The sequence below is a fragment of the Lactuca serriola genome, chromosome 2 (assembly GCF_051521515.1).
Source record: "Lactuca serriola cultivar US96UC23 chromosome 2, Lser_US96UC23_V15, whole genome shotgun sequence".
NCBI classification, from domain to species: domain Eukaryota; kingdom Viridiplantae; phylum Streptophyta; class Magnoliopsida; order Asterales; family Asteraceae; genus Lactuca; species Lactuca serriola.
Genome location: NC_136409.1, coordinates 200,002,453 through 200,014,203, shown reverse-complemented (window position 1 = coordinate 200,014,203; position 11,751 = coordinate 200,002,453). Strand labels below are relative to the sequence as shown.

At 37.6% G+C, this 11,751-nt stretch overlaps 1 protein-coding gene across 2 annotated transcripts; it reads left to right on the top strand.

Moving 5' to 3' along the window:
• Nucleotides 1-3,198: 3,198 nt before the first annotated feature.
• Nucleotides 3,199-9,895, top strand: LOC145088083 (pleiotropic drug resistance protein 2-like). Of its 2 annotated transcripts, XM_079026286.1 has the most exons (18): nt 3,209-3,832; nt 3,915-4,035; nt 4,104-4,192; nt 4,269-4,644; nt 4,730-4,820; nt 5,188-6,088; nt 6,180-6,340; nt 6,472-6,575; nt 6,652-6,817; nt 6,910-7,076; nt 7,165-7,497; nt 7,886-8,176; nt 8,259-8,342; nt 8,419-8,552; nt 8,628-8,855; nt 8,932-9,103; nt 9,186-9,440; nt 9,522-9,895. In XM_079026286.1, exons 1-18 carry the CDS (start codon nt 3,444-3,446, stop codon nt 9,789-9,791), a joined length of 4,332 nt encoding a protein of 1,443 aa, XP_078882412.1. In that variant the 5' UTR covers nt 3,209-3,443; the 3' UTR covers nt 9,792-9,895. The 2 variants fall into 2 exon arrangements, with proteins under 2 accessions (XP_078882413.1, XP_078882412.1); XM_079026287.1 differs by lacking the exons at nt 8,932-9,103; nt 9,186-9,440; nt 9,522-9,895 and having other exon boundaries at nt 3,199-3,832; nt 8,429-8,552; nt 8,628-8,805.
• The last annotated feature ends 1,856 nt before the right edge of the window (nt 9,896-11,751 follow it).

Sequence of the window (11,751 nt, the reverse complement as noted above, 5' to 3'; positions counted from 1 at the left end):
CGATTTCTGTTTCTTGGTCTACCAGCTTGACGTGTATCCATTATGGGAGGTTTAACAACCATCATCTCATAAGGAATCTCCCAATCACACGGTTCTGGAAGGGGGTAAACCGGCTCCTCATACGTACTCCGGTACGTTTCCATTTTGTAAGCATATATAGTCGGATGTCTGAAGTTAGTTTTTTTAAGTTTTTTAACACCATTATGACATGACCACAAGGCAACCCAGTTCCTTCCCAATATTTGCATATACAAGTCTCTTGCCTCAGATCAGCTATACCACCATGTTTGAATTCATGCACTTGATATATTTCATCTGAAACACCAGAAAACAGACCATCCTGTCATATGCTCTTCATTTTTACTAACTACTTTTTCAACCCACTCCGTTAGCACCGTTGAACGTTTCCCTTTAAAGAATATATATATATATATATATATATATATATATATATATATATATAATTAACTTAATATTCGAAATAATTAAAATCTAAATTAGATTCATATCTCCATCGATGCGACGCTTGTTACACCATTCCTGAGAAAGACGACGGAAGAACTCAAGAAGGGGTAGTATAGGCATTTTCCTTGCATCTACAGATAAAGCGTACATGGACTATGCACTTTTCGAGGCCATGTAATCGTACCGTTTCGACAGGGAATATGTCCATTTAGCACGTGGAATTTCACTTAGATACGCTGCTACTTGCGGCCTAGTAGAACTAAATCTAGACCACGATTCTTCAAAAACATTTCTTTTGTAAGCTTTCACAAGCCTCCAAAACAACACTTTTGTTTTATCATTTTTCCCAAACCTGTGTACTATGTTTCCTAGTAGATGAAAAGCACACACTCCATGATGAGCTTGAGGGAAAACATTTTCAATAGTAACCCGAATTGCATCGGTCAGATCAGTTACAAAAGTCAATTCTTGACAGTCACCAACACATTCATACAATTTTTCAAGAAACCATGTCCAAGTAAGACCATTCTTTTTTTTTTTTTTTGCATATTCCGTGTGCAAGGGGCACTATCTGGTTGTTCCCATCCATAGCTACTACATACAATATGGTTCCCTTAAAATCACCCTTCAAATGCGCACCATCCATAATTATAACTTTACGACAAAAATGTTTGAACGCTCGTATCTGCAATATATTAAAATGGAACATATAAACACTTTACAATTTTTTACAAATAATTATATATTAAATAACAATAAGTTTTTGTATTTACCGTGCTCCCAATGGCATAAAAACAACAATCGAAACAATCTTCAGAATCTGTTTGTATATAGGCCACTGTACCAGGATTATGCCTCTTCAAATTGTGAAAATAAATAGGAAGTTTGGAAAAAAATTCTTCAGAGGATCCCAACAGCAATTCCATAGCATATTGTTTTGCAAGCCAAGCTTGTTTGTAATTTACATTGATTTCCAGCAAAGCATTCAAATCCCTTGATACTTCATTAGGCCTCCAAACCTTGGAACGACTTTTTCCCATAATCTCATGCAATATAGTACCCATGACTTTTTTATTAGCATGCTTATGATTAGGGTGTATCTGTAATGAAAAACATGTGTGCACGTTGTTGAAAGTCCTGATTTCAAATTGATCAGTGGGAACAATGCGTTTTGCATATAAACGCCAACTACAGTTCTCAATTTCACAATATACCTCATAACGATCTTTGTTAGAATGTTTGGTCTTAAACTGAAACTTTTCTCTGGTAGCTTTAAGACTCAAAGCAAATATTAGTTGTTGTTTGTTATCATACATTTGACGAACAAACATTTCATCATTTGGACCTAAACTGTGAAATGGTCTGGGATCAACAATAGGATCAGGACAATCAGGTATGGGAGGCATACCGTAAAATATGTTTAAAGCTTTTTTTCTCGTGTATGAACTCATCTTCTGACCAGCCTTCATTTGATTCTTCACCATCTAACAAAGTTTTGTCAGCCAGTCTTCCAAACTCATATAAATTCTCTTCTTCCACTGTATCCACTGCAACAGTTTCTTGTTTTGGACACTCTTCAACATTATCAGATACAATGTTTTCAACATTATCAGATACAATGTTTTCAACATTGTATGGTACAATCTTCTCAACGGCTTCTGTCGGTTAGACCCATCCCTCAAACACCTCCAAATACAAATGCACAATCTCCTTCGTTTCAGAAATTACATTTCTGAGATGATGAACATCTGCTTCGTCTATAATATTCATAACATACCCATGAACCGGGTGTTGAAATGACAATGATATATTACTATTGAACAAATTAGCCTTACTTTTGACCAAATCAAACAATATTCGACGATCAAAATTTGGTGGAAGCAGTATACCTAAGTTGTTAAACTTAGGTCTAACGTAGGTGTTAACCCCATTACTTATTTGCCAAAAACCCCTAGTATATAAAATAACAAAACTCATATTTCTTTTTAACACTAAAAAAATTTGAATACAAATCGAGATAAAAAAAATGAGAAAACAACATTTGTATCAAAAAATCCATCCAAAAACGTGTCAACCACTCATTCTGTGGAGACATTAATCTCTCCGCGGAGCTCCTCGTCATCCCCTCTACGGAGGGATTAAAAGTCTTGCCAACAACTCACTATGCGGAAGGGTTAATGTCTCCGCAGGGGACCCCACGGAACAATTTTTTAAACAATAAAAAATGTCACCTTTTCTGAATCCGCGAAGGAAAAATCGATCCGCAGAGGGTCCTCCGCAGAATGCGTGTCTATAGCCGGAAAAGTCATTTTTTATGGCTAAATTTTTAAATTGGCACCATTTTTTTTTGTCTATTGACAGTATTTTCCGTACAATATTTGGTTTTGAGATGGGTTTTTTCCTTGCAATATTTGGTTTTGAGATGGGTTGAAAGGATGATTATTGGTGTTACGTTGGATTGCGGACCCCATGGAGGTTGACAGATGAGAGGAAGTCGTTGGTGATTTAATGGGGTGGGGGTGGGACGTGGGAACCGTGTAGTATCACACTGTAAAATGGTACCACATATGGAACATGTCTTTTTTTAGTTATTGCATTGTAATAATCATAATAATAAACCTCACTATGTACTACGTAGGATATGTACTATATTTCAATTTATTCATATTTTAGCATGATACACTTAAATATTTATGACGACGCCTATGATGTAAAGAAAGGTATCCGTAGTCATGAAAAGCAAATTGAGAAAATCACAAAAAGACGCAAGCTATTATCCAGATATCCATGATTGTCGCCGAAGTCAAACCCAGCTTTTATAAACATTAAATTCTGACCCTTTTCGTCATTGCATTCCATGAATAGTAAATCAGATCTCTCTTCCACACCCACCACTAGATTATAGATATTTCCAAAACCATGTAAATCACTTAATCTCATAATAATAAAACTCAATTTCTGCAGTTTGATTGGTGAAGATGCAGGCGGCAGCGCTCGCCGGAGATGATCTGGCGAGGTCAATGAGTTTTTCATCTTCCGGTAGGAGGAGCTGGGCTACCGCTAGTATCAGGGAGGCTTTCTCGGCGGCACCAGGAGGCGTTGATCATGCTTTTGCCACAAGTGGACGCCACGAACACGACGATGAAGAACTCCTCAAATGGGCTGCAATCGAGAGGCTCCCTACATACGACAGATTAAAGAAAGGAATCTTGAAGCAAGTTCTTGATAATGGACAAATTGTTCATCAAGAAATCGATATCACAACTCTTGGACCTCAAGATAAGAAACTACTTATGGAGAGCATACTCAAAGTAGTAGAAGAAGATAATGAAAAGTTTCTAAATAGAGTTCGAGCTAGAACCGATAGGTGAAATTAAAACCTGTATAAGTGAGTTGTATTAAATTTTAAATTTAATTAATAAATAGTAATATTACTATGTTTTAAACAGGGTCGGGATTGATATTCCAAAGATCCAAGTACGCTACAAGAACTTGTCGATAGAAGGAGACATTCATGTCGGGTCCAGAGCTCTTCCTACTTTACTAAACGCCACCATCAATACCATGGAGGTTAGTATGCTGATTTTTAGTACTTCATAAAAATCGATACTTTCTAAACTTTTATTTGTTACGGATAGGGACTTCTTCGATTCTTTAAGCTTGTTCCATCCAAGAAAAAAGTGATCAAAATCTTATGTGATGTGAGTGGGATTGTGAGGCCATCAAGGTACGATTTGGCGCCAATTTTAAAAATCGGGAAGCGATTAATTTTTTATTTTAATTTTACTGAATTTTCATTTTAGGATGACGTTACTTCTTGGACCTCCTGGTTCTGGAAAGACGACATTGCTGAGGGCACTTGCCGGAGTACTGGATTCAGATCTCAGAGTCGCCGGAGAAGTTACTTACTGTGGCCACCGGATGTCTGAGTTTATTCCTCAGAGGACTTGTGCGTATATTAGCCAACATGACGTCCATCATGGTGAGATGACAGTTAGGGAGACGTTTGATTTTGCTGGGCGGTGTCTTGGTGTAGGAACCAGGTACGACCTCCTGGAAGAACTTTCACGACGTGAGAAAGATGAAGGGATTAAACCAGACCCGGAAATCGACGCTTTCATGAAAGCGACTGCAATATCTGGTCAAGAATCTAGTTTGGCCACAGATTATGTTTTAAAGGTTTATCTCAAACTCTTTGTTTTTTTGTTCAAAATTCTATTTAGTTTAATGGCAACATTAGTTAATTTGAACAAAATGCATACAGATTCTTGGATTAGATATTTGTGCTGATACCATGGTAGGTGATGAGATGAGAAGAGGAATCTCCGGTGGACAGAAAAAACGTGTCACAACCGGTATTATTTCATGTTCGCGTGTCTCTATATGCTTGGGCCATTGTTTAGGCACCAAGAGACCAACTATAAGACAACTTTGGACACTCATAATTCATATATACACAATTTCCAAAATCTAACTCGCCTATTTTCTACAACCAAAACCTGTGTCCAGGGTTCAAGTCCAGCTATTTTCTACAACCAAAACCAATTGTGTCCAGGGTTCAAAGTTCGTTCAGGAGTAGCTGAAATTACAATTAGTTAGATTTGCAGTTCAAAAAAAAAAAAGAAAAAAAAAAAAAGAAAAAAGAAAACTATTTCTACACTCTAAGCTTTCAAACGAGTTGATAACTTGAAACAATATTTTTTTTTCTTTTTCTAATTTCAGGAGAGATGTTGGTTGGGCCTGCAAAGGTGTTCTTCATGGACGAAATTTCAACTGGTTTAGACAGTTCAACAACTTTTCAAATCGTCAAATACATGAAACAACTGGTTCACATAATGGATGTAACCATGATCATTTCCCTTCTTCAATCCGCACCAGAAACATTTGAACTATTTGACGACATCATACTCCTCTCTGAAGGTCAAATAGTCTACCAAGGCCCACGTGAAGACATTCTTGCTTTCTTTGAGAGTGTAGGATTCAAATGCCCAGAAAGGAAAGGAGTTGCAGACTTTTTGCAAGAAGTCACTTCAAGAAAAGACCAAGAACAATACTGGTTCAAAAGAAACGAACCATACCATTACATCTCTGTACTTGAATTCAGTCGGCTTTTCAGCCAGTTTGAAACCGGTGAGCGCCTTTATGACGATCTTGCCCTTCCTTATGACAAAACCCAAATGCATCCTGCTGCATTGGTGACCGAAAAGTATGGTATTTCAAACATGGAGCTCCTTAAAGCAAACTTAGCAAGAGAATGGTTACTGATGAAACGTAATGCTTTCTTGTACATATTCAAGACGACTCAGATTACTATTATGTCGGTTATTACTTTCACGGTGTTCTTTAGAACCGAAATGAAGAGTGGTAGCCTTGAAGATGGTAGGAAGTTTTTTGGTGCTCTGTTCTTCAGTCTTCTGAATGTAATGTTTAATGGGGCTGCTGAGCTGGCGACTACGGTTATGAGGCTGCCTGTGTTCTTCAAACAGAGGGATTCATTGTTTTACCCTGCATGGGCATTTGCAATACCCATATGGATCATGAAGATTCCTATATCAATCATGGAGTCAGTAATATGGATTGTTCTAACATATTACACTATAGGGTTTGCTCCTGCTGCTAAAAGGTAAGCAATTAAATATTTTCTGAAACTAAATGAGATTGAAACTTGAATGAATATAACATGATTGATGTTTCCCTATTTGAATATTTATCAGGTTTTTCCGGCAGCTTTTGGCTTATATTGGCCTACATCAAATGGCTTTGTCTCTTTTCCGTTTCATTGCTGTACTTGGAAGAACACAAGTAGTTACAAATGCTCTTGCCACCTTTTCATTGCTATTGGTTTTTGTACTCGGTGGATTCATTGTTGCAAAAGGTATATATATATATATATATATATATATATATATATATATATATATATATATATATATATATATCCCAGCTATTGTTTTTACTTTTCTGTACTCAATTGAGAATGTTTGTAATTTATCTTGTTTCTTGTAGATGACATTGACCCATGGATGATATGGGGATATTACATTTCCCCAATGATGTATGGACAAAATGCTATTGTGATCAATGAGTTTTTAGATGATAGATGGAGCACTGTAAGCTTCATTTCAAAAGTATATATTTTTTGTCCATGCATGTTTCTGAAATAAATAGCTTTCACTTGTATGACAGCCGAACCCTGATCCACGAATTAGTCAACCAACTGTTGGGAAGGTTCTTCTCAAGTCAAGGGGAATGTTCACAACCGATTATATGTTTTGGGTTTGTGTAATTGCACTCTTCGGATTTTCACTTCTATTTAACCTCTTCTTTGTGTTAGCTCTGACATATTTGAACCGTAAGACTGTCCTTTCTGTTTATTTGTTTAATCTTTTGTTATCTGCAAGAGTTCTTGTTGCATCTTATAAACAATTTCGATCCTATATCCAGCTCTTGGGGATTCAAAAACTGTTGTTCTGACAGAAGATCAGCAGAATCAGAAGCACCCACAAATAGAAATGGCAGGAAAAAACATCGTTAAGAAGGGAATGGTGCTCCCATTTCAGCCACTCTCACTAGCATTTAATCATGTCAATTATTATGTAGCCATGCCTGCTGTAAGTGCCGGTTATAACAAGATTCAAAAACTTGATTTCCTCGGATAATCTGTGGAAGAATGACATAAATATTTGACAAATTTATCAGGAAATGAAAACACAAGGAATCGAAGAGGATCGTCTGCAACTGCTACAAGATGTCAGTGGCACATTCCGCCCAGGCATTCTGACAGCTTTGGTTGGAATCAGTGGGGCAGGAAAGACGACATTGATGGATGTGTTAGCTGGGAGAAAGACTAGTGGGTATATTGAAGGAAGTATCAGCATCTCTGGTTACCCTAAAAAACAAGAAACATTTGCTCGTGTCAGTGGATACTGTGAACAAAACGATATCCATTCTCCCCATGTCACTGTTTATGAGTCCCTTGTGTACTCTGCCTGGTTACGCCTTGCTCCAGACATAACCACGGAAACAAGCCAGGTAATAAATTTTCTACTTTTCACAACTTTTACCATTTTACCCCCGGGCACGTTTATATCTTCATAGAAACAAATACACTATGGGAGTTCAATTCCAATGTGGATTTGGATTCTAGTGGAACTAGCAGTATAGGGCAGTTCAGCAGGGACGGACGCAGGAATACATAGTAGGTGTTGCCGGGATGAATAGGTGTTGCGGATACATGAAAAATAGTTTTAAAAAATCGAAAAATTGAAATTTTTTACACTGCAGCCAGAAAAATTAGGGGTTGCCGGTGCCACACTGGGAACCCCTTAAAACCGTCCCTGCAGTTCAGAGGTTGCTCGAAGAATAACCCTGAAACCTTTGATCATTACTCTAAACATACCAACAACTACATGTCTTTTAGTTGTTTGTGGAAGAAATCATGGATTTGGTGGAACTGAACCCGTTAAGGAATGCAATAGTTGGGCTTCCAGGAGTAGATGGTCTTTCAACAGAACAAAGAAAGAGGCTGACAATAGCAGTAGAATTGGTTGCAAATCCATCAATCATCTTCATGGATGAGCCGACATCAGGCCTTGATGCAAGAGCTGCTGCCATTGTCATGCGTACTGTTAGAAACACGGTCGACACCGGTCGTACAGTCGTCTGCACGATTCACCAACCGAGTATCGACATTTTCGAGGCTTTTGACGAGGTTAGTCATCTAAATTTGAAGTGCTTGGTTTCCATTTCTTGGATTCAATGTTCTTTAAAACTTACTTCACATGTTATTACAGCTATTGTTGATGAAAAGAGGTGGGCAGGTCACTTACACCGGACCTCTTGGGCACCATTCTAACAAGCTAATAGAATATTTTGAAGTGAGTGCATCCTTACTTTTCATGCTCCCCTTCATACAACAAAAAAAAAATATAATAACTCGAACAAACTTGTCAGTCTATTCCAGGAGTTAACAAAATCAAAGAAGGTCAAAATCCGGCCACATGGATGCTCGAAGTTAGTTCTTCAACAGTTGAAGCTCAACTTGGTGTTGATTTTGCAAATATTTATGTCAACTCTGATCTTTATAAGTATGAATCTAGAATCCCTAAGCATCAACTTTTCACATTCTACCAAGTGTCTTACTAATAGGTTATGTTGAATAGGAGGAACCAAGAGCTCATTAAGGTGCTCAGTACACCAGTAACAGGGTCCCATGACCTTTACTTCCCTACAAAGTACTCTCAATCCTTTTGGACACAATGCATGGCTTGTTTATGGAAACAACACTGGTCTTACTGGAGGCATCCACAATATAATGTTGTTCGGTTCTTCATGACGACAGTGATTGGCATTCTCTTTGGATTGATTTTCTGGGACAAAGGCCAAAAAACGTAAGATATTTGAAATCAAACACATCATTTTCAAATTAAGAATATAATTCTAGAAGATTTTGTGTCGTTTTGACAGTGACAAACAACAAGATGTAATGAATCTGATGGGAGCTATGTATGCTGCTGTACTTTTTCTTGGTGGGACAAACACTTCAGCTGTACAGTCTGTGGTGTCTATAGAAAGAACGGTTTTCTACCGTGAGAAAGCGGCAGGAATGTATTCAGCAATCCCTTACGCATTTGCTCAAGTACAATAAAATTGTTTTCACTTTTTCTGTTTCTTTTTAGTTTTTATGGAAAACTGAAACTAGATCATTATTTTGGCTGAAGGTTGCTATTGAGGTGGTTTATGTAGGCATACAGACGATCATATACAGTCTTCTGATTTACTCCATGATTGGGTTCCAGTGGTCAGCAGACAAGTTTCTATGGTTCTACTTTTACATATTCATGTGCTTTGTCTATTTTACATTATACGGGATGATGCTTGTAGCCCTCACTCCAAATTATCAGATTGCAGCCATTACGATGTCGTTCTTCCTTAGTTTCTGGAACTTGTTTTCTGGTTTCATGATCCCCAGAACGGTATGACAACTAATCTAGAGTGATACTTAATTAGAATGAATTACATTACAAAATCTAACAAAACTAACCTGAACTTTGAAGGAAATACCGATCTGGTGGAGGTGGTATTACTGGGGTTCACCGGTGTCGTGGACTTTATACGGTCTGATCACATCTCAACTTGGTCAAAACGAAAGCCTCCTAGAGGTTCTAGACCAGAATTCTATTACAGTTAAGGAATTCATTAAAGAATTTCTAGGGTTTGAGTATGATTTTCTCGGATACGTTGCTTTGGCTCATGTGGGTTGGGTCGTTCTCTTTTGCGTTGTCTTTGCCTACGGCATCAAGTTTCTGAACTTCCAACGAAGATAAGGAAATCAACGAAGATGTAAATGTGTTTAATTAATCATAGAAAATATAAATACTTTTATCAAACCTCATAAATCGCGCCGTATGTATAATGCAATTTACAACAATAGTGGTGTTGATTGTAATTTTGGTAAACCACATTATGCTTGCGGTTTTTTTTTTTCATTAGAAAACTACCGTCCAAACCTCATTGCACCGCCTCATATGCTTGATATTGTAATATGTTATAATGATGACTTAATTTGAAAGTAAGAAAGGATAGAACATTTAAATTATGTTTTATATTGATCATTAATTATGCAAATATGAAGAAAGCGGTACACAATTTCATAAACTAGACTTTCAGAATGAGAATGGAGTATTCGACTAAACTAACCACATGACCTAGGTTGAAATTAAGAATGCCAAGAAATGTTGTTGGAATTATATATGGGTTAATTTCAATCTAGCCCTACAAACTTTTCCCATTTGTTTTAAAGAATCGTTCCTTTTTTTTTTTTTTTTTTTTGGCTTTGTAAGGGTATAAACTCAAATCTTTTTGGGTTAAATGGTCATTTTCAAAAACCTGAAGGGTAACTGCTTTCTCATTAAAATGGGTCCACATGAATTTTGACTATCTAGTTGGCATCTTGACTTTGACTCTTTCCCACTCTCACTTTATCTCTCAGGGACTCAAACATACACATAAACACACACCACCATTGAAAAAAAAAATCAAACTACCAAAGCATATTTTTGAAAGCATCGTTCCATCGTCTTTAACATCTAAAACAAAAACACCCGGTAAGAAGATGAACCAAAAGATGTAAGCTGCAAGTACATAGATCTTAACCTCCTTCATCATCAAAATATTGAATCTTGAAAATGGGTTTTGTTTATTTGATGCTTTTTGAATGGAAAAAGCTTGTAGGTTCAGCAGTGAAGTTGATCTTGGCAAGTTTCTTGGCAGCACATATGTCATTTTAGATGCTTATCGATTTCACACGACTCCTTCTGGGATCAAAGTTTTGGCTTTCAGCTGTTTACTTGATTACATAGACTACACGTCCGTTTTTGGAATTGAGAGTTCGATCTTGTGTCATCAGAAAACCACAAAGTCTTGGACTTCATTTCCACAAAAGTCAACCCCAAATTCTCCATTACAAACCTATGGTCTCTTTGCTCCTCGCCGCTAATAACCTCCCAATCACAACCCCACAAACCCAAACCTTCCCCGCCTCTTTAAAGGTTGTAATCAAGCTTATATCTTGAAGTTTTATCGGTGCTCAACAATTTTCAAACTTCCCGTCATGGATTCCGTTGATAAGACACTGAAAGCTGGGCAGTGATTCCGACGACCACCACCATGTCACTCCCATCTCTGATCATCTAATCCTGTTTTCCGACGAGGTGTTTGCTATAGATTTGAAATCCATCAGAGCACAATCTCTTTTGTGACTGTTTCATTTTCGTGAGGTTGATTCAGGTCGTCTCTCTAGTGATTCTCAGAGAAAGGGGGAGACTGAGGAGAAATTAACGATGGTGAGTTATATGGAGACGATGAAATAAAAACAAGGCCTTATGTCGTACGTACCTGGCCCAAGGCCTAAAATGGCCCAAAAGGGCTTCAGGTGAGTACGCTCGTCATACTGGACCTTCACCGAATGGGGACACGGGCTAAACCGTTATGTTGTGTGTACCTAGAGGGTAGGCCCATCGTACTAGTTAGCTGCCCAAAAATGGTTATTATGCTCTTAATTCTTTTCGTCCAACTCAGAGAACTCATCCTAAGGAACATCTTAACTTATAAAGTCGACAACTTGATGCCTTTGCATGACTCAAAGAAGCCCAAAACCGAACTCTAACCGCCTAACTTTATATCATGAACAACAACTCAAGCATGATCGAACCAAAGCCACCAAGATACGATTTTTATGCATTAGGGAGCTTAGAAACATCAAGAAATGCTAACCTAAGCTTCTGA